The following is a 22,966-nucleotide window of genomic DNA, read 5'->3' as shown; positions in this document are numbered from 1 at the left end:
CCCGCCACCCCCCCTGCCACATGGGTGCTGCTTGCTGCCAGCGTGGTGCCTGCAAGAGCACAGTGATGGATCATTACAACTCGCACACAACCATCTAAGTAAAAGCCTTATTAAGAGTTCATTCATTTTATAAACTCTCGGCGCGATCCACAGAGGGAAGTTAGATTGCCCAGTCTTACAATATTCTGTGTAAACACTGACACATGTCTAGTAATTTTAACTAGATCGATTTGCAAGGGAGACCAACAGTGGAACAAAAAAAAAAAAAATCAAATTAAAGACAGGGAAACATTCACTGGGAGAGGCTTTAAGGAAGCGAGTTGAAAAATACAGAGGAGGAGGACAGATGGATGGACAGAGAGGTACATGAGACAAAGGGACCTACCTCTGAAGCCATGAAATCTAAGTCTGTAATTCAATATCAAAATCCTTAGGTCCACAAGATAGGGAAAAAAAGTCCTCCATAGCCATCTTCTGCACATCGCCGAGGCTCTGGAGGCCTTAGCAGTCTGTTTCCCAGAGCATCTCTCCTCCTTCTCCAGCAGTCACCAACCCAGTCACAACCATGCGGCAGCTCCTCCGGTCCCATCCCGTCCCCGCCACGCGGGCCAGCCCTTGGCGTCCTCCTCCCCGCTTGCAGGATGCTGAGCGCTTGCTTCGCCACTGGGCACTTCCCTGCTACCTCCCGCTCCCGGGGGCTGTGGGCACAACCCCGGGCCCCCTGCGCCCCCCAGGCTGGGAACCAGCCGGCCGCTGGCTGCAGGGTCGGAAGTGATCTTCGGTTAGGGACAAGCAGTGAGTCCACAGTAAGTTGACAACGTATACACGCGCACGAGCGCACACACACACGGGAACACCTCTTTCTGTTTCCAGGATGGATTATTATTATTTTTTTAATCCTTTTTTTTCCTTTTTGCAAAAAAAATGCAAGCAAAAGAGAAAAAAAAAAACCCAAGGTTTTCTATTGAAGGTACATCTCTTCTTCAATATGAAGACATTAACTGGATCGAGTCGGATCCCCCATGCAGTGGTGAGCGAAGTCCTTTGGTCATTGCCAGAGCAGCACCCAGGTAGGACAGCAGGGAGCTACGGAGACGTCTGAGGACACTTCCACCCAGTCCATGAGCAGAGAGGGGAGCGGAGTGAGCAGTAAAGGCCAGGGCAGGGAGGGAGGGTGAAAGAAGAAAAGGAAGGTGGTTTCTCCGGATGGGACACTCCATCTCGTCCCTCTCCCTTCCCCAACAGCCCCTTTCTCTGTCTCAGTTTCGACCACTGCTCACTGGTGGTGGGATTGCAGTCTGATCTCTAGGGTTTGGGTTTGCTTCCCCAACAAACATTGGTTTGTCTTCATTGTTTTTTGTCTTTTTTGTTTTGTTTTGTTTTTTAAATATATGATTTGTACATATTTATATGTATTTATACGCCGTTCCCCATGACATTGGTAAGTGTGCTTCTGTTGGTGAGGAACGGAAGTCACCAGTTAGAGATGAGTCCCAGGAACATCCTTCATCTGCAGTCACAGTCCCCAGGCAGCGGCGGTACCTCTCCAAATGCTGCCCCGCAGCGCCTGTCAGTTCCTCCCCTCCCACCTCTGCCCCTCGCTGTGTGCCCTCCCCGTCCCCTCCCCATCGAACGAGAGACGTCATGCCATTGAGGTTGGAGACTGACTCATCTGTACTCGCATGGACTGGATGCTGTTCAGGATCTTCTTCTGGTGCCCAGCCAAAGTCACCCCTATTCTCAGGAGGTCTCTGGAAGACAGACAGACAGACAGAGGAATATCAATGGGCAGCTGAGGGTTGGTGTATCTGTTTTACCATCTCTAAGTGAGGTGAGGGATGTAAGCTCAGCTGGTCCATGCCTCTCAGCAGAACAAACACAGAGCCCAAGCACAGCCCTGTGAGCATCACTGAGGCAAGGAGGGACCAAGGGCAGGGAGATACCTGCATGCTGACTCCCAGATGGTGAACTCCCACCTCCAGACTCAGGGTGCTTCTGCTGACCGGTGTGATGGATGCCCACACCCTTCCTCCGCAGGTGCCTTGCACCGACCTTCCCACCTCCCCGCAACCCCAACCCACCCCAGGCAGCACCCAGCCCTGGCACAGCACCCAACTCACTCGGATGTCATCTGGGCAACGAGCTGCAGGGAGGTGAAGCCAGCCGTCAGGAAGCTGTCCCTGTACTGGCTCATCTTCACAGCGCTCAGCCAGTCGTCTACTGAGGTAAAGGCAGTGAAGTCGGGGATGGAGCGGTCGAGGAGGGGCTGAGAAGGCCTGCAACAGGACACACCACTGGGGACAAGCCCGGCTGGCACTGAGGGGCTGCTGTGCACGAGCCTAGCTGGTGCACGGCAGTGTTCCCCAATCCACCCCCCTGCACCTTCATGCTCCCCCCTGGCACTGTCCTGTTCCTGGCACATGCCTGAGACAAGTAAGGCCACGAGGAAGGCCTGTCCCATGGGAATACCACTCTGTCAAGCAGCGCTTTGCAACCCTGCACGTTGTAATCCAGCTGCGGGAGCCGCAGGGACGGAGGCGCCAGCAGAGGAGACACCGCGCCCATACGGTCACACGCCATAAAGAATCAATAGCAAAGAATTATTGCTGTTGCTCGACTGAAAACTACAAGTTCTTTGTCTGACTGTCAGGCAGAGCAAAGAGAGAAACCCCCCGCGCCTGGCAAACGATTTATGAATTCCTGTCCTTCCCCCCGGCAGCATGAGCCGCTCAGGGAGCCTTTTGCCACAGCTTGGGATGTCAACACTAGAGCATCCCCCACATGCTGGGAGACTCACACAGCGGTGATGGTAGCCACAGTTTTGAGGCTTGCCGGGTTGCGGATCATTTTATCAAGGGTGTTGACTATCTCGGTGAAGCGCGGGCGGGTGTTGCGGTCCTTCTGCCAGCAGTCCAGCATCAGCTGGTGCAGGGCAGCGGGACAGTCCATGGGCGGCGGGAGCCGGTAATCCTGCTCGATCGCATTGATGACCTGCAGAGCAGTGGGGGAGAAAGTAGCACATGAGGACAAGGGACTTGGAGGTCTCACGTAGGGAAAACTGCAGCCACAGCGGGGGGTGAGCCACCCCTGCCACTCCTCTCCTCGAGCCAAGCTGCCTGTGCGGGCAGAGGTGTTACAGGCAGCGCTGCCGCAGGCCGGGAAGGCAGCTGCCAGCCCATCTGATCATCAGCAAAGGGAGCAGGAGGAGATGCTCCCGGCTCCAACGGAGCTGGGGCTCTCGGAGGTTAATCTCCGCTCTGATGCTAAGCGCGTTGCAGTTCCTCCCAGCGGAGAGCTGCCACTCATTATCTCGGCAGATCGCATCGGAGTACAGCAGTCCAACTACCAAAGCTCTTTCCCTGTTCGTAAACCCTCTGAACATTTTCAAAGGCCCTGCAGCTTCCTGAAGTCCAATTACCAGCCCGCTGGCTTTTCTTCCCAATTTCCCTCCTTGCATCCTCTCGCCCACCAGCCTGTTTCATCTCTAAAACCAAGCGCTGCCGAGGCTCCGGGAAGGAGCAGATAGCCATTCAGGCAGGGTTTTCTTTTGGGAACGAGCCCCCACACACTCCCCAGAGCTGTGTGGATAACCCCCCAGTGCTTACGTCTTGGTTGGACATGTCCCAGTAGGGCCTCTCTCCGAACGACATCACTTCCCACATGACGATGCCGTAGCTCCAGACATCGCTGGCCGAGGTGAACTTGCGGTAGGCGATGGCCTCCGGCGCCGTCCACCTGACGGGGATCTTCCCCCCCTACAGAAAAAGGGAGAGCAGCTGAGAAACGGCTCCCTTGGCAGAGGAGCCTGGGACACCTGAGGCAGGGTTGGAGCCATCCCGCACACCCCCGGCTGCTGGTCCCTGGGGACCCTGCTGAGGAGTGGGCAGGCAGCACCCGATGGGATGAAGAGGCAGGAGCCGAAAACACCTCCATGAATTTATCTTGTACCTGCACAAAAGGGCTTAGCTAAACAAAACAAAAGGGTTTATCCAAGGGTTTATCCCACTCAGGTGTCACCCCCGAGTGACACCTCCCCACTCCGGGTGACCTGCAGGACCGGGTACATCGGTGGCCTGGCCCCAGGTCCCTTCCCAGGGAGACATCAGGTGACAAGGGCTACGCAGGACTGCGCTAGTACTTGTCTCAGGTAAGGAGCCACAGGTATCCCTGTCCCTTGGCCTTCAGTGGAAACAAGGTCTAACCTAAGAGCATTCTCTACGGCATCATCTGGGCTCCCACAGCTGCTGGAAGGTCCTTCCAGTCCTACTTCTGGAGTGGGAGACAAAAAGCAAAACACCTTTAAGCCCCAAAGGAGGCTTGGAAAGCACTGGAAAAGGAAAGTGCCTTTGGCAGAGAGCCCCTCATTTCTCCTAAAAGCTCAAAATCAGGCTCGGCATCTCAAGCCACCCCATCAAGCCAGGGCAGGTCCCAGGTCCTGGCAGGACAGGAAGGGCCGGAGGCCATGCTGAGGGGGCAGGGATGCTGTGGTGGGGCAGCACATACAGAGGGACTGCTCCCTGGGCAAGCACCGCTAAAATAACAGCAAAAAAAGCCAAGGGATGAAGGAAAACCACAGACATGCACGGTATTTACTCTGGGCAGAATTGCATTGTAAATCGTTTAGCGCAATTGTTTTCCATAGCCTTTCTGACAAAGCATCAGCTGCTTTTGAAGGATGAATGGCAAAAAATTTGATTTGAATAACTACAAATGGAGAAATTAACTGCTAGGTTGTTTTTCCTGCCTTTTCCCCAGAGCTAAAAACCTGCTGTGGGAGGCAGAGTGATGTAATCGCAGGCACAGCATCACTTCCCAGCTGCCAGGGAGATCTATTATGGCCTAAATTAAATAAAAACACAGATGAGATAATCTCTTCTATCTCTAAAGGTGGGGAAAGGCTACTTCATGCCTCATCCCAGCAGCTACTGATGGGGTCCTTGAACAAAAAATAAATGATGGGTGTCTGCTCAAAGACTGCTGCCTGCAGGACGGGTGTGGGCAGGGAGCAGGGCAGGTCCGGGGAGGGGGGAAACATCCCACGAGCAGGGGAGGAAGAGCGAGGGGCTGCAGCCAGGCCAAAACACAAAGGCACCTCTGTGGGTCTCCCATTTTGGAGGCTGGAGCCAGCCCCAGCGCCTGGGCACAGCTCGACAGCCCAAGACACTGCTTCTGCAAGAGTCAGTGCAGCCTTGTGCTTGCAGCCAACACACGCTCTTTTAATTAATTGATTAGATGAGGTCAATGGGTTGCTCATCCCCTTCTCCTCTGTTCATCCTCAACACCAATAAGGGTCTCTCACAAGCCCACTGGCAAGAGGATGGCCGTGGTGGGGAGCTGGGGGTTCCCCCGGGGCAGCAAGGAGCAAGGGGAGAGTGGGGCTGCCATTACCTACAAATAAGTTAATTAAGCAGAGAAGGGTGGCTGGGGAATGGCGGAGCTCCTGTTAGGCTTGTCTCTTTAATTAATGCCTGGAACAAGTTTCCAGCACAGAAAGGCAGACCAGACCTGGAGCGCTGGGGGAAGGGGAGTTAAAACGCTGTCGCTGTGCCGTCGGGAGATGCTGTGATCTCCCTGCCACCGCTTCCCGGTCTCTCCAGGGACTCCTCCATGCACCTTCCCTCCACGGAGGAGAGGGAAGAGCTTTATCTGTAAACTGCCGAGGGCAGAAAGGTGCTTGGGGGAGGAGGGAGGCAGAAAGGTCATAAAAGGGAGGAAGAAAAAGGAGGGGAAAGAAGATGATGGGTGGCAACCACAGCCAGGGTCTCTGGGCCACAAGCCTACATGGTGGGAACCCTCCTGAGATGCTTCCACCCATGGTAGAACCTCCAGGGCATACGTCCAGCACCTTTCTCCCAGGTTCAGCTGGCAGCAGGTGCAGGGCAGGCACAGGAGATGCTGAGCAAGACAAGATCTTGTGAGAGGTACATACCAAGGAGCTGGTGTAGGTGGGGTCAGAAGTATCGTCCTGCAGGTAGCGCGAGAGGCCAAAGTCTGACACTTTGCACACCAGGTTGCTGTTGACCAGGATGTTCCTGGCAGCCAGATCTCGGTGCACGTAATTCATCTCTGCAAGGTACTTCATCCCGGCAGCAATTCCTCTGAGCATCCCCACCAGCTGGATCACTGTGAACTGCCCATCATTTTGCTGCAATGGGAAAGAACAGGCACTGGGGTGAGCATGCAGACCCCACCGCTGGACCAGAGCTGTTCACCCCCACCGTTGGGAGGATGCTGCACCTCCCAAGAGGACTGCCCAGCTGCCTTGCCCTGCCTGATTAAAGCAGAGGTATGCCAGCACCAAAACACACGTGTTTTGGGGTTGTATGGCACACTGCAACCACCTCCCAAGCTAAGGAAATAGACTGGGATTTACAGGACGGGATGCCAACACCTTGTTCCCAAATCCCACAGCTGAACAACAGCCCACACGGCCCCACCTTGCCTTACCCGCAGGAACGAGTCCAGGGCCCCATTCTCCATGAACTCTGTGATGATCATGACCGGTCGGCTTTTGGTCACCACCCCTTCCAGCCGAATGATGTTGGGGTGGTCGAACTGCCCCATGATGCTGGCCTCACTCAGAAAATCCCGGCGCTGCTTCTCAGAGTAGCCGGCTTTGAGCGTTTTGATGGCCACATAGATCTCCCGCTTGCCAGGCAACTTCAGGCGTCCTTTATACACTTCTCCAAACTCCCCTGCAAGTGCAAAAGCATCCACTACCACCTCCTTCTTCACATAAAACATTGCAAAACGTAATGGTACCTTGAGCTGTTTGGTCTCCAAACCAACTGGCTGAGAAATGTCAGCCAGTTAACACTTCAATGATGATCTCCTCTATAAATCTACTCGCCTGTCCTCTTTAAAAGGGGCAACGTCTGCTGCTGAGGACGTGTTTGGGCTTGCAACCTTCTCCAGGGTGACAGAGCCCAGCACCAACAGAAGCAGAGGCTGGGACCACTCTTGCAAACCCCCACAAGAAGGATTTGCAGAGCAAGAGCATCAACATCTAAGGACTACCTCATTATAATGTGTCAGCGTTGATAATCTCGGTTGCCTTTTTCAACATCACTTATCTTGGAATGGAAAAGAATTGGGCTGTTTTCATTGCTGCCCTCTGATTTAAAATATAGAGAAAGCGTCCTCTCATTTTCAGCAGGAGAGCTTTTCCTTCGTCAAGGCAAAATTTGCCTGTGGAGGGATTACATTTAAGCCAGCTTTGCAGCTACTTTGCCTTGATGAGCAGCAAAGGGCAGCTGATACATCGCTGAACTTGATCCCGACCGAACTAGCTCATTGCTTCTTTGCAGCTTCCCCCCCAGCTTCTCACTTTCTCTTCTACAAGTACGACACAGTTATTTAAAAATGGCAATAAAAGCAGCACAGATGACATACAGATAAGTGCACACATGTGTATATATACATATGTATGGGAATATGGCACAGACTAGAGCGAGATATGGCTTTTTCTTGTTACCTCATGGAAAAGCCAAGTAGGAAATCCCAAGAGGCCCCGCAGTCACTCAGCGAATACGTTCATAGAGTCTTTGCCACCTCAAAAGAACTTTGAGAGCAGAAACCAACCTCGTGTCTGCCCTAACCCATCACAAACCCAGAAAAGCCTGATGTCTCGAGGCTTCCTTGAGGGTTTCCCGGTGAAGGACCGCATGTGCATCCCCAGAAAATTGTTCCAGTTGGGTGTCTGGCCACATAGAAGCAGTGGAGAGGACAGGAAGGGACAGGTGGCAGGGGACAGCAAGACCCACCTGCTCCAATGACTTCTTCAATCTTCACAAAGGATACGTCAATCTCCTTGGCAAACTCTCGGACTGCCTCGTTGGGGTCCTCATAAGTGAAGGGGTCAATGTAGATCTTCATGCCTGGAGACCCTTGTTGCAGGAAACATGGGAGCAACAGCAAAAGGGAGAGAAACCAAGAGCAGTTGTGCCATGGCCAAGAACTGGAGACCCCTGTGTCCTCATGCCCTCCGTACGCCCGTTAAGATGGCTTCTATCGCTGTGCTCAGCTGTACCACCTCCATAGACCGTTATCATCCTCTTCGGTCCCCCTGCTCCACCCAACCCTCCCCTGCATCCCCTCCTCTTCCTCTCTGCCCTCCGCTCCTCCACCATTATCCTTCCTCTTCCTTCTCCCCGGCAATGGGGAGCAGTTACAGACCTGAACTACAATTAGCTGGCTTTATGGTGAGGGCTTTACGAGGCTCCATGCATTAGTGAAGAAATATTTATTTACCCAAAAAGGCCTCTGATAGCTTTGTGGCGGCTACTAAATTGACAGAGTGCAGCAATTATAATCAACAACCTGTATGGAGCCATAAAATACAGCTTGGCCGGCCTCTGTGACAAGTGTGCAGTCCCTTGCATGGGGGCAATGTGCGGCAGCAGGATCCGGCCGCACCACAGGGAGATCCAGCAAGCGGACTCTTGCCCTTTTCAAATGGGGGAAAAACCGAAACAGGCCCCCAAATTCCCCATATGGGGTTTGCAGACATCATGTTTGGATGCCCTGGGGCTTGCAGAGCTGCTGGGGGGCACAGCCACGGGGCAGAGTGTGGCCACCACAGTCCCCAGGGCTCAGCGGGGCACCAGTGTTATACTGCAGTCCCCACAGGGGACCCAGAGAGGGCTGCAGTGCCCCTTTGGGGGTTCAGCCTCCTGTGCCATTGCTCACCCAAAAAGGGGACCAGGGATGGTGTAGCAGCCCCCTCAAGGTCATCTCTGGAGGAGACCAGGATGGACATCCCTGCCGGTCCTCCTCCCCAAGGTACCTCGGTGTTACGGTGATTAACGGCATTTGATTATGCTGTTAAGGACCTCACCAAGGGCCGCGATCCCGTTGCGCTGGCGCTTCCAGGGGCCTTTCTAGAGCTGACACGCAGACAACCACATGGACCGCAGCATTGCCTCTGTGCAGCTCCGCGACGGGAATCTCAATTGGCTCCCGGCTGCTTTGCAAGTTTGCCAGCAAGTAATTCAGGAGGAGGCACGAAAGCCTCGCAGCGGGGCACTGCTGGTGCAAAACAGCTGCCAAGGGAGAATCACTTGCGGGGCACCCAGGGCTGGGGAGAGACCAGGCAGGAGCATCCTCATCCCCAAAAGGGGCATTTGGGGCAAAAGCTCTGTGCCTCGAAGGCGGGTGGGGAAGGCTGCAATGAAGCCATCTGTGCATCTCCCAGTTCATAAATCCCTTTACAGCTCTGTCTCATACACTTTAACTGCCCCATAAATTTTTTTACAAGAGCAGCTGATGCTTCAGCCAGGATTACAAAGGGATTTACAGGATCGTAACCGAGACTGACTCACTGATCAAAATATTGAAGAAATAAAGGAGACAATAATGCCGAAGTTTCCTGCCCACTGTCAACACAGGCTGGTTTTCAAACACGCTCTGATGTGCCCTAGGGTCTGCCTGTGGGCTCAGTAAACACCAGGTTCAGCTCTCCCCTAATCTCCATCCCATCTGAATGAGTGGGATTAGGGCACCTAAACCCATTACTCATCCTGCAAACCTCAGCCACCGGCTCATCATCGCCACGCTGGCAAAAGCTGGGCAAAATGCCAGGTACCAGAACACAACTTCAAAGGCAACCCATGCAAAGCCTGCCTGCAAAGAGAGCTTTGTGCTCTTAAAATCGCCCCGATACTCCTAGAAACTGCATTAGGCCATTTATCACTACTGCAGACGATGGCAAACTTTTTATCACTCTTCAAAAGCTGAAGCGCTCTGCACTGCGACCCTGACTCCAGCATTAGATTCCTTCCGACATCATTTTTCCTTGGGAATAAATATCATTGGGACATAGAAAGACCCTTGCCTGATGAATCGCTGCCACTTCAACAGGGCGCTTTCCCTATTTCCCCTATCTCAAAGCTCCTGGCAAAGCAGTGGCAGAGATAAAGCATGAGAAATTACAACCTGAGAGACCCCATCTCACCCCAAAACCCACCCAGGGAAGTCCTTGCCAGCAGCAGGCAGCCGGTGATCCCCAGGGGGCTCCTGGGAGGGATGGCGGAGCTGCACTGGGGAGGCTGTAATTGCCATGCCACTAAACACACAGGTGATTTGTTCCGGCGGATGCACTCGTTACTCCATTAGTCGCTCGCCACAAATTTCCCACCTGTTTTGCTCGAGCGTCTGCAATAACCAAGTGCCTGGAGGCTCGCTAACCTTGAAAGGGTTTTGCTGCACGTCTGGGAGCCCCGGCACCCCCGGCTTTCAGGCACCAACCCTCACATCGCCCAGCTTTAAAAACTAAACACAGACACCCACTTCACTGCTTTCCTACCTGGTTTGAACACCCTGGGTTTTGAGGTGCTTGGGGCGAGCTAGGGATGCACGTGGGGTGGGGAATGTTTCAAAACAGGGGGAAAATGGGAAAAATAAGTCCACCTGCAGCCCAACGTGGGTTTAGCCATCAGGCATCAATTAAATCTTCCCCCAGCACCCACGGTGCAGAAACGCAAAGAAAAGAGGGAGGAAAAGCACAGGTCCATCGTATTTAAGTATCACCCGGTGATGTTTGGAAAACAGTTTATTGTTTGCTGGGAGGTTTACGGCCCCTCCCAGCCCCACCATCACATTGGGAGGGTTTGGTATGAAGCTGAGAAGGTCAAAAGAGATCTAGCGTGCTGTTGCCGGCTTGGCTGGGCTCTCCTGGATGCCTCCAAACCCTTTCCTTTCCTGTCAGCCCTCCCATTTTCTCTGCCAGGCTGATTGCTCCATATCCATCCCTCCCCTCTGGTCACCCATCCTGCTCCCCCCTTCCCCTGCTGTCCTTCACCCGTCCCTGCACCCTGCCACCATCCCTTTTCCGTAAGCAGGTGCCCAGGACCCAGGGACGGTTTCTTCCCGCAAGGCAGCAAAATGCACCTGGGAGGCATCTCTAGGAGAGTGTAAATGGGATTTACGTCCCGTGGGGATGGGGCACAGAGCCTGTGGGCACCGGGTGGCAACGCCTCACTCCCTGGAGCCACTGCTTTGCTGCTTTATTATCATTTCCAGCGATCACAATGGCCCGTTGGCTGCTTTACCAGGAGCTGGAGGAGTACCTGAGCACACGTTATACACAACAGACGCCTTGAATTTATTCTGGTGCACAGCTCCACCAACCGCAAAGGTGTCTTAGGAAAAGGCCTGTCAAGCTCAGGCTCTCCTAGTTGTTTGCCAAGGCCATTAGCAGCCCAAAGCCAGTTGAACCTTCCCAGTCACTGGCCACACATCCTTCCTGGAGCAGGGTGCAGGGCAAGCATCAGCCATGCAGCCAGGACAGCAGCAATGCCAGCCACCAGCCCCCACTCCCTGGCCACGCTCCCAAAATCCGGAGTCCCTTTAGCAGTAAGAGGAGCCCAGCACTGATCCTGGCCCGGGCAAAGCCCATGGCAGGAGATCAGGAGCTCATCCCCCCTCCGCATACTGCCGCTCTCCTTCCCTTCCTCCTTTGGGAGTCTTCACAGCATCCTCTCCCCATGCCTTGTTCCCCTACGTCCCCCTGCCCCCTACATCCCCTGTCCCCCCAAATCCATCCCCATTCCCCAAATCCCCCCTGTTGCTCTTCTTTTCCCACCCACAATGCTGCACCACTGCAAAACCCCCACAGACAGCCTGACACACAGCTGTGAACATCTCTGCTCCCACCCTACTGTCCTCTCCGTCTACCCCATGGGGCTTTCATCCCCCCACCGTGCACATTCGAAGGTGGGGGAGTGGGGGCACATGCCGGGTGCAGGTTTAAGAGTGTTTCCCTGCCCGCTTTTCCTCGCTTACCTCGGCCAGTGCTGTAGTGCTGTAATTTATCGCTGTACACTGCCTCCTTGCTGTAGGCGCGCTTCCTGGGAGAAAAGGGGAGAAAACAGCCGGGCTTGAGGGATGAGTGGCTGGCAATGGCCCCGAACCGCTCCCCTGCCAGCAACACTCAGCAAGCGGTGGCAGCTCAGCGCTCTGTCCCCATCCCTTCCCTCCTACCCCAAATCTCTCCCAGCTGCATCCCATCGCCTCCACCTTCCAGGTAGGCAGCATCCCACAAGGACCCACCTGCTGCAGACAATGGAAATGGCCACCAGCGAGACAATGAAGACCACCCCAGCCGCTGCGGACCCCGCGATCAAAGGCAGCTGCTCTCTCAGCTCTGACTTGTAGTCATCTGCAAGAGAAGAAGGTTGGGGTGAATTCTCCCTTGCACGCTCATGGAGGAAGAGCAGCATCCTAGGAAGGGGTCCCGTAATGCCCCCTCTGATTCCATGGGTGCTGCTCCCATGGGAGGGTTGTGGGACAAGGGGGATCCAGGCAGGAGCGTTGGTTGAGGCAGGTGACGAGCATGTGCTGCGTTGCACAGGGAAGGATTGTCACACTTGGCTTACACATACTTCAGGTTAAAAATATGGAAGAGAAGGTCCTGGGAATGAAGTCAAGCCAATGTGCTTGGGCCCAGTTTCCTGAAGAGATGAGGTTCACAAGGTGGCTTTGTCCATGCCTCTGGGGTTTCTCTTCCCTCAATAAATTTAAACCTGTTGGCCATTTTGACCAAATTTAACATGGGGTCTCACAGACACAAAGTTCCTACAAGTTGCAGGAAAGGAGGAAGAGAAAAGACCCCATTAATAAGCAAACCAGCTGGGGAAGGCTGCGCGAGTACACCCATATTAGACACCAGAGAGTCCACCATGCAAGAGTTAACCTTGAGAGAGAGGCCCAGGAGAACCCGAGCACCTTCGCTGCAGCTCTGCTTGTAGGTTTTTACATCTCAATGGATGGCATGAGCCAACTCCTTCTGCAGAGCCACAGCAACCACAACCACAGCATCCCTTCCATGCCAGGCATCCCTCAAACCCCCTGCATCCCCTCGGCCACCCCCTGCGTCCTTCAGCAGCAGGCTGGGGTGAAAGCTGAGGTGGCACATGGAGGACTGGACATGCCTGGAGGAACCCCAATAAAGCCATGTGTCTCCCCCCATTTTCCCCTTCTCCTGCCCTGCCCTGTTAGAGCGGTGTGGGTACCCACAGTGGGCAGTATCCAGCAGACCCCACACTCCTGCGGGCTTCTGCAGCCCTCCAGAAACACCCCCGTCTCCAACCATCCCCAGCAGGGTGTGCCAGGCTGTGCCAGCAGCCACAAGCAATGGTTAAAATAAAATTGACTCCAAAAGAAAGCATTTAGTGCCCTTTTATCTGTATTTTTCTACTCCACGGTTAATTATTAGCAACTGGATTTCTCTCTTGCACGCCGCTTAAATCCTGAGAAATTCTCATCTAACAATCAGTTATTATTTAATAATCTACACTATCCATTCTTATTAAATTTCAATTAATTGCTTATTTGAGGCAGGATTTTTCTTCTCGCTTCTCTAATCCTGAATATTCAAGGCATTGGGGGGGGTTTATTACCATTTTCTCCCCTTTGGTCGCCCTGTGTGGTTTTCCTCTTCCCGCCCCGGCTGGCACTCGACACGAGTGCAAGCACAGGGCGACTTGGTTTTAGGAAAGAAGAAAAGTTTTAGGAAAGACAGCCAGCAGGGCTGGGACCCATGGGTGTCACCTAAGTGGAGCAGGAACCACACCAGCAGCAGCAGGAAAGGGGGTCTCTGCAGGGACTTCAGCTGCCCCAGGAGTGGGAGGACCATGAAAGGAGCCTTGCTTCACTCACTGACTTCTGGATTAGTCCTGAAGCTGGGATTAATGAAAAACCCTCCCATGAGTTATTAGTCTCTAAAAGGATCTAGTGTTTGTGGGTGCAGGGAAGGGCTGGGGCCAGAAGAATGACAGCACGACTCTGGCAAGGAAGCCAGAAGAAGCCATGAAGGTCATGAGCTGGCCCTTTCCCTTTGACACACCACCTCAGGGTGGGAAATCAGCTTTCAGTGCAGGGTCTGACCCTTCCAGCTTTGTTCTGATGGCTCAGATGCAGCTCTGAGCACCCCAGGAGAGCACCCCTGGAAGGCATCCCAGGAGTTCTTCCTCCGGGGGTCTACAACCCTCTGCTGCTCCCCACCCTGCCGTGCCGGACTCACAGCCGGTGGCAGGGGGGCTCTGCCACCATGGTCAGAGGCAGGAAAGACAAAACTGCAGCTAAATAGCAGGGGAGAAAACAGAGCTATGAGATTTAAAGCAGATTACTTCTCCAGCTGGCGATTAATAAGACATCGCTGTAAATCACCTGGCTTTTGCCACGCTGCCCGCTGGGAGAGAGGTTTGCAGAGACAAGTTCATTTAATCCAATTAGAGCCCGAAGCTGTCACTGGAAGGACAACCACCCCCTTTGCCTCCCTGTCCCCGCCTCCCGGACTCACCGTCCGTCAGCGTCTGGAAGCACATCTTCCCGCTGTACTTGCCGTAGCCAGCCACGGTGCGGGCTCGCACCTGCACCACATACACCATGCCGGGTCGCAGCCCCTCGATCCTGGCCGTGTTGGTCTGGCTGCGGGCCATGGAGGAGTTGTATTCGTTGTGGTCCTGTGGGCACAGCCAAGAGAGACCATCAGTGGTGGGGACAATGTACCCTGCAGCCCACCCATCCCCATTGATGGCAGGGATGAGGTTTATCTGCAGCCAGATAAAGTGGTGGCCCTGGCTCTGCTCCAGGAGGACAAGCGCCGGTGGCTCGGACCCTCCTGGTTACCCTCGATCCCTGACATGGAGGATGCCACAGAAGCCAGAGCCACAAGCTCTGCCTGGCTTCCAGGGAGCTGGGGAGGTCCCCACAGCATGTGCCTCCTCAGCAGCTCCCTGGTCCCACCGCAGCAAAGAGCATGGAGCAGTGGGGGGAAACAATAAGAGCATCCACAGCAAAAACACTCATGAGCAGTGAAGTCCTCATCTTCAAACCACTGATGTTCCTGCACATTTCAGAAACGTCATGCAGTTACGGAAATACCGTAATATGCCCTACATGACCCTGCTCGAGTGGGTTCAAGGGCAACTTGCCTCTGCCTAGAGCCCTAGCCTCTACAGTCCCTGCTCTGCTGGCAGGGGTCCTTGTGCTAAACCTTGGTGGAGACATTGTGTGTCTCAAATCTCATTTTTTTGCAAAATTCCCCAGTGATTTGCCATAAAAGGGTCGCTGGTGAAATCATCTAATTATTCACATTTAGAGGAATTCATTAAAGCTGGCAAGATGCGGGAGGGATGGAACAGCTTGGGCTCGGCACGGTTCACCACAAGGGTTGTGAGTGTGTCCCCTGTGAGGAAGGACAGCTGCCAGCGAAAGGACCCGGCAGCAGGTAGTGACCCAGGACAGGGACAACCTGATAACCTTTGCCGGTCCTCGCCGTCCCCCTCCTTTCCTCCTGACGCTGTCCCCACACTCTGGGTCCCTGCTTACCCTAGCAGATACCAGAGCCAAGGCAGCAACAGGCACTGCTGCCCATGGGGGAGGAATTAGCATCTGCAGCTGCAACATCGCTTCCTTTCCTCTGGTTGCACATCGCTCCCAGCCTCTGGAGCCAGCATGGGCGACCAGGCACCCGTCCCACCACCTGGACCCTTCCCAGCAAAGAGCCTGATTCAGAGCTTGTCCATGTTCCCCCTCTCCTAGAAAGCTCAGGACCTGAGCAGCCTCCCAGCAGCGTGGTATGAAGCTCCGTGTGGCCCCAGCCCACCCGCGGTCGCGAGGTTTCCACCTGAGCTTACCGCTGCTGGCCTGGAGCCCACGGTGCTGCTGATGTCAGGCGTGCAGATGCGGCTCACCTTCTCGTAGTAGCGGATCTCGTAGTCCAGGATGATGCCATTGGGCTGCTCGGGCTGAGGCCAGGAAAGCGTGATGCTCCTCATCGTGGCGCTCACCTGGTGCATGATGGGGACGGTGGAGGGTGCTGCCGAGGAAGCGGGGAGGGAGGGAAAATTAATGGAGAGGGGTAGGACCACCGGCCTTGGGGAGGGGGAAAATCTCCTGGGCACACGGAGCATCCCAAATCCCTCATGCCTGCGGTTGTTCGCCCCATGGGACAAGCTCACGCATTAGCAGTGGGAAGAGCGGCATCTCAGCAGCTTACATGGAGCCAAAGCAGTGAGCCGGCAAGGGAATTCTGGTATTTAAACCAATTATTCTTTTTAATTAGGGGCTTAGAAATCCTTGGTGTTCCTTCTCCCTGGGATTGCTTGCTCCAAGGATGTCTCCCACAGAGGGGCAAAGACAGCAAAGCTCTCCCCAGCAGGGACAAACCAAGGCTTGAAGACGATCCCCAGCTCTGCTTGCCATCTTTTGCTGTAACAGCCTCTCTGGGGGAGCCAGCACCGCAGGAGCCTACATCATGGCTGCGACCCCAGGTGCTGTCAGTAATAGGATGTAGGAGCAAAACTCTGCCCACCCTGAGGATGATGACGGCAAAGCCGGGGACACCCCAGCCCAGCAAGGGGACCCCAAGGTGCTGGAGCCTGTAGCACGGCTTCGGCTCAGCCCTGGCCTGGAGGAGCTGCTGGGTCCACTCTTGGGGCTCTCTGAGGATGCTCATCCTCAGCACCCAAATGTGCTTCTCCCAGAAGTTTTATTTCTGAAGCCCAAACACTTGCAGAACAGTCTCAAACCATCTTTCAGCCCCTCGCCTGTCCCGGGGCCATGGCGCAAGGGTGCTTGAAAGGCAGTACCTCCATCCCTGCAGCCCCTGAGACCTCCCAGGCAGCAAACCACAGGGGTCCCAAGCATCTTGTCACAGCACCCCGGAGAAAGCAAGATGCTCGGCACTGGCAGAGCACACAGTTGGCAGCGGGTGCAAGCCTGGCGTGGTTTGTCCAACCCCCTTCCCTCCCTGCCATGCATTTCTAATCAGTCTTGCCAGCCACGCCACACACCATGTTGCTCTGCAAAGCTGCCCATAGTATTTCAGTTCACGCACCAGACTGGAGCTAAGCGAGCTGGTTCCTTTCAGGCACATTGTCCCCAATGCCACTGCTCCCTGCCCCGCTCTCCACATGCATTGGAGCAATCCCAGGGCTGCTCTGTGCCTGCCAGGGAGCCAAACATCCCTGGAGCCGACCACCCCCAGAGCCGAGCATCCCCGGAGCCAAGCATCCCAGAGCCGAGCATCCCTGGCGCCGAGCATCCCCAGCAGCAGCAATATCATCCTTCCACCATCAAGGACACCAAGCCGCTAAATTAGCCAGGAACCACTTTTCCAAAGGCTTTTTGCCCTCCAAGTTATACTTGAAAGGGCCAGAGCCAGCCAATACAGCCCTGATCCTGCACTTAATCCTACCAAAAGTCTCCAAGAAAGGTACCCAAGTCTCTCCGCACCCAAAGCAGCACTGGCATGACCTGCTCGCAGGGTCAGCTCCCTATCCAGTGCAGGCAGCGCTGGGCAGGGAAAATGCCTCCTCCCCATGGATCCGGGGCAGAGCTGAGCTCGGCATGACTGGCTCGGGGTGCAGGATCATGCCGCAGAGGGAATCTGGGGGTGGCAGGAGCCCCACTCCACGCGGCCGCACTGGGACATGTTGATAGTCCGACACACCTTTCTTTATCTGGCGTATTTAATCCCATGGGTTTTTTTTTTTAATCTCTCCACATCCGCTCTGAGAAGATGCTCATGGGCTGAAATTAAACACTTAGTTTGATTGCTGTTTTGCTAATTGCTGCGTTCCATGCCCCGTTAGCATGGATAGCAGCATGCAGGCAGATGGGGCTGGGGGCAGCCCTGCGGGGTGAGATGCACTAACCAGCCCAAATTCAGCCCCATGCGGGGCTAGGGGGTGGAAAAACCCGCTGCAAAGCCAAAGGGATTTTAGAGGTACAGCGCCGATCCTGCCCTTGACACACCTGATGCATTTCCATTAGGTTACCCCGCAGCCCATCCTGCAACGGGGGAGCACTTCCATGTTAATATTCAGCCTTTGCAAGACAAACAGGGGGTGCTGGGGTACGGACAGATGGATGTGGGAGCCCTGGCTGTTCCCAGCTCCCAGGCAGCCTGAGAGTGAGAGACAAGCAAAGAAACACCCCAAAAATCCCACCCCAGGAGAAAAGCTTGGAGACCAGAGGCAGGTTTGATTGCACATGGTTCAGGAGACAGTGATGCCAGCCAGGCACAAGCATAGATTTGTATTCCCCGGAGCTGGGAGACTAAAATATTTATGCCAGGTTTCAGTCTCTTGCTGTCCTGAGGGAGCAGGTTGGCGAAGGCTGCCTGCATTACACGCTCAACACAAAGCAGAAATTACCATCCCCTTTCTCTGCCCAAAGCAGACGGGTTTCCATCCCTTTGGCTCCTTGTGCTCCTCATTGCAGCCTGGGACTGGGTCCCCCCTTGTCATCTGCACACCCACCCTGTCAGCATCCCAGTTTGGCCCAGAGCTGTTTGTTCAGCTCCTGACACCTGATCGGGAATAGGGAGGGAAAGGGGCAGGAGAGCCTGGAAAAGGAGACAAGAGAAAAATGATGGGAGAGGGATGTGCCAGAGGAGACGGAGCCTGAATTCAGCCCTGGGATGCTGCTCCCCGCCGTGCTGCAGCCAGGCTGCATTTCGAGGCTGGGTTCACCCCATCTCCCTGCTCCCACCTGGGAAAAGGGGGGAAATGGCGATGCCATTTCATCCCCAAGCAATCTAGAGGGGGTTAAAAGCAGTTATCAGTCCTCACTCCCTTCCCTCCCACAACCCAGCTCTCGCTTTGCCCAGGGCGCAGGCACCCCTTCCACCTCTCCCGTCCTTCTCCCTCCTTCTTTTCCTGGCCTTTTTCCCCACTTGCTGCCTTCCCCGCAGGGCTGGATGCAGGTTTACTGCACCCATCACACACCACTCACACTCCAGGAGCTTTTTCCTTCGGACTCAGATCTTGCAACTCGTAGTGTATGGCTTAAAACCCCTGACACTGTGCCATCCCAGGACTCACCAGCTTGGTTGGTAGTGATGTTGACAGAGACATGCTGCGGTGGGAAGGGGCTCTTGTTGGAAACCCCGTTGACAGCCTGGATCTCAAAGGTGTAAGGCGTGTGTGCCCACAGGTTGCTAATGAAGACCCGGGTCTCCGTCAGCCCCAGCTGCCGGGGGACAAAGTCCACATTGTCGTCACAGCGGGAACAGGCGCGTCTGTCCGACCGGCACTTCTTGCAGACGATGTTGTAGGTGACATCATCCCGACCACCCGTCTCTCGTGGCGGGTGCCACTCCAGGATGATGGACGTCTCGTTAACGATGGAGATGACGTTGCGGGGGCCAGATGGGACGCCTGTGGGTAAGGAGAGCACTTGAGACAGGCCCTTGCCCAAAGCGTTATGCTCAGCCCTACCGGGGCTCAGCGGGAGCCCCGAGGGGCTCCAGCACAGAGAATAACACCCCACAGCTCTGTGTGCTGGTCTACCCATCACCTCCTGGCTCAGGAGGGATTCGGTCTCTGTGGCTTTGCCTGATTCAGGGTCAGGCTTTCCCCATCGGCAACACCGACCACCTGCACGGCCGGCCACAGAGAGAGGTTTCATGGTTGGGGATGGGGACTCCCATGCCACAAACACACTTAGTCTCCAAAAAACCCCCCATGCAGAGCACATGCAGATCCATCTGCAAAGATGGACTCATTTTAATGATCAGAGATGCCGAGATAGCTCCAGTGCTCACATGGAGAAGCACCTCAAACAGGTTATCACAGCGAGAGAAATGCCACTTAGCCAGCACCACGGAGAAACGGAGGAGCAGCAGGCGAAAAGAGAGTCAGAAATGGAAAGTGGTTATTAACAGTTCAATATCTCAAGTTGGGAGCCTGGGTATTTAACGGCACAGAGGAAGGCTCTCCTCCGTGCCTGGCACCGCTCACTGTTTTGTGAGCAGCTCAGATGTTGGCCAAGAGATCAAAATTGCATTGATCAAATCTGCTGGGAGCCATCGCAAATGCTTCGGAGGACGGGAATTGAACATGGCTCCGATTGCACACGCTGCCGGAACAGGGCCGAAGTCAATAGGGAGCGATTCAGGAGGAATCCAGGCAGGAGAGCATCATCAAGGCACAAACATATGTCTGCCCAGGTCTGGGGAAGGATTTGGGGTTAGCCAGGATGGCTCCGCAGCCAAAACCACAAAATCTGGCTGCTGGGTTATATTAAATAAGGAAAGTGATTAATTACTCGTGCTGGCAGGGCTCAGCACTGCGCTTCTGGGGAAGGAAAAGGACTTTGCCATGATGGGGGGGAGCAATAAAAATGATGGAGGACTTGACCTGCAAAGAAAGGTTAAGAGAGCAAAGCATGCTCCATCTTGGGGAAAACCATCCCGGGGGAGCCCTCCACATGTGTGTGCTGGGGAACATAGTGGCTGCAGATAAATTAGCCCCATTATTGGACGGGGACAGGATGGGCAGAGGTGGCTTCATCAGCACAGGGTGATGGTGGGCTGGAGAGGTCACCCCGTGTGGAGGACCTCCAGCTGACACCCTGCTCCGGCCACCGCTGCCAGCCAGCCCGGGGGGCCGTGGGTGGCCACCCCCGCCCAGCTTCCTGCCTGCACTGCCCTCTCCCCCTGCTCCCTTTATCGCACCCGGGCAGGCACTTTGGGAACCCCTCTCAGCCTTTGCTGCTGATACCGCAGATGAAAGCGTTTTGTTAAAATGCCTAGAAAAATGACAGCTTTTAAAAAAAAAATTAAAATTAATAATTCTGTTCCCTTTAATTCTTTTCCCCTTTAGCGGAGTAAATGCACATGTCAGGGAGCAGTTGCCAGTGCAGCATCCTCGCTGGAAAGGGCTTTCGTGGACTCGAGGCACCACAGATGTCCCATCATGGGGCTCCCCCGAAATCCCATTAGCAGGTAGTGGAGATGTCAAAGGCGTTTTACAGGAGGGGTGGTAAGGGACACGACAGGGGCAGGAGCAGGGGGAAGGACATCAGTTCCCCAGGGGGGAACCAGACCGGAGGATTCGCAAAGGCTGGGGAGAAGGATCAATAAATAGCAAGTTACCCCCAGAAAGCTGCAACCTGTCTCGGGAACCTTAATCCAATCCCCCTCTTTGTACCTTAAGCAGACAATATCTTTTCAAGTTTTTTTTCAAGAAAAAGGGAGAAAACCATCTTTCTTCCCTGGCCCAGAGGCAAACCACTGTCTCCCCAAATTCCCCCCCCTTTAATTGCAGCCCCTTCCCTCCTCTGCCAGGGGTACGGAGCAGGAACCGCACTTGCAGGCATCGCCCTCAGGAAGGACTCTGGTCCAGGGCAGCGCCCACAGCTCCATGCTGTTATTTACTCCTCTGACATGGAGAAACTTTGTCGGTGAACAGCTGGCATCTCAAATTAGAGCATTGTAAAATTAAGCGTCAACGAGAAGAAATAAAAATCAGCAAATGGACTTTTTTATACTGTATTCCTATAGCACAACAATACTGTAAATCAGCTATGTAATGAGACATAATAAAGATATATAGATTTATCTGCAGTTGTGCTACCTGCCGACTACCTTCGCTCTGACAGCTCAAGTGATCCAGCAAAACATGCAAATCCTGTCCTTGTTTCCGACGTGCATTTTGGGCATTTTGGGCACTCCCCAGCACTACAGGTCTGGAGCATCCTTGTACTAAAGCTCCTTGATGGGCTGATTCAAGGGCCTGGAGCATATTTTGCAGGGGGAGCTGAGGCTGAGACTCACGTTCCCAGTGGGCTGTAGAGCACAGCAGCTCTTTCTTCTCTCCTGGGGTCTTTTCTCACCAAAAGACAGGCTTGAGGCCGCTGCTGCCATCCCAGGCAGTTTGGGCAGACAGCCGAGCGGTGATGCATCACACGCAACGCCGCACTGAATACAAATGCTTAACGCACCCTTTCCCCCAATAAAAAAATACTCCATCTGCAAGACTATGAACAAGACAGCAACAGCAGATAACTTTAAATTCTAATTTATCCTGGAGACTATCTCCCTGCCATCACCACCACTGCCAGAGTGAAGTATAAATTCAAACAGATGCCAGAGAGGCGGGTTGCAGGGCCGTCCCACCGCTCATCATTTGGTGCGTGCCATGGCAGTGTCCCGGGAAAGCAGAGCAAAGGGTGACGAGACATCATCTACTTATGCCGGTGTGGCAGTGAAGGGACTTGCATCGGTGCAAGGAGCATTTCTATAGCGCATGGAGGAGGTGCTGTGCCATGCAGAGAGGGATCAGTATTCAATATGGGTATCCCAGCCCTCCACAAAGCTAAACCCTTGCGGTGGGTTGACCTCGGCTGGCTGCCAGACGCCCACCCAGCCGCTCTCTCGCTCACCTCCACAGCAGGACAGGGGAGAAAATAAGATGAAAAAGCTCGTGGGTTGAGACTTTATCCCTGCTGCTTCCCCAGCAGCAAAGGGGAGCGAGACCCTGCAGCCCCCCTGCCAACCCTAATCTGTTACTCACTGGTGCAAGCAGCTGATGGCAGGTCGAAATCCGCCCGGTAGTAGCCATTGCGGCACATGCAGACCGGTGAGGCCTCGGCAGTGGAGCGGCTGTTGGAAGGGCATGGCACGCAGACCCCCGCGCCCTGGCTGGCCTTGAACGTCCCCGCCGGGCAAGCTGCAAGAGAAAGGAGAGGAAAGCGGTTGGGTGTCAAACCATCCTGGGGCAGAGGCGAAAGCAGGTCCTGTCCTTGAAACAGGGCAGAAAGAAAAAAAAGAGAAAGAAATAAAAGAAAGAAGACACAGAAAATCTTCACACCTGTATCGGAGCTAAACAGGGTGGCACCTTCCTACAAAGCTAGGATGGCCATAATTTTCCACGCTGGCTATGAATTATTTCTGGAGCCACCAGGAAAACACTGAAATCACACAGCAATGATACAGTAATTAGCCAGGCAGAGCAAGGGAGCTGCAGCAGCTGCTTTGCTCCCCACCACTCATACCTAGGCAGCGGTACGGCAGGGGTCTGCGGGACCCCCTTCCCCAGGAGCACCCATGGGGACACGGACACGCAGGGGCAGGACAGTGTACCCCTTCTGCTGATCCGAAACGTCCCTTTCCACCACCCCAATGGCATGGCTCAGGTCTTGCATCTCTTTTTCCATGCAAAATTTGAATATTTAA

General features: G+C 54.4%; 1 protein-coding gene across 1 annotated transcript; it reads right to left on the bottom strand.

The window, feature by feature from the left end:
* Positions 1 to 1,362: 1,362 nt before the first annotated feature.
* EPHB1 (EPH receptor B1) lies at positions 1,363 to 22,452 on the bottom strand. Its single transcript, XM_019473580.1, has 13 exons — positions 22,305 to 22,452; positions 18,831 to 19,166; positions 15,639 to 15,820; positions 14,300 to 14,462; positions 12,049 to 12,157; positions 11,782 to 11,846; positions 7,764 to 7,886; positions 6,448 to 6,695; positions 5,930 to 6,145; positions 3,606 to 3,755; positions 2,798 to 2,991; positions 2,121 to 2,276; positions 1,363 to 1,751 (listed from the first exon to the last, which is right to left on the bottom strand). Exons 1-13 carry the CDS (start codon positions 22,360 to 22,362, stop codon positions 1,643 to 1,645), a joined length of 2,109 nt encoding a protein of 702 aa, XP_019329125.1. The 5' UTR covers positions 22,363 to 22,452; the 3' UTR covers positions 1,363 to 1,642.
* Between the last annotated feature and the right edge of the window lie 514 nt (positions 22,453 to 22,966).

Source organism: Aptenodytes forsteri, unplaced genomic scaffold (assembly GCF_000699145.1).
Source record: "Aptenodytes forsteri isolate BGI_AS27 unplaced genomic scaffold, ASM69914v1 Scaffold679, whole genome shotgun sequence".
NCBI classification, from domain to species: domain Eukaryota; kingdom Metazoa; phylum Chordata; class Aves; order Sphenisciformes; family Spheniscidae; genus Aptenodytes; species Aptenodytes forsteri.
Note: the sequence above shows the minus strand (reverse complement) of the source record. Positions and strands in the feature narration are given on the sequence as shown.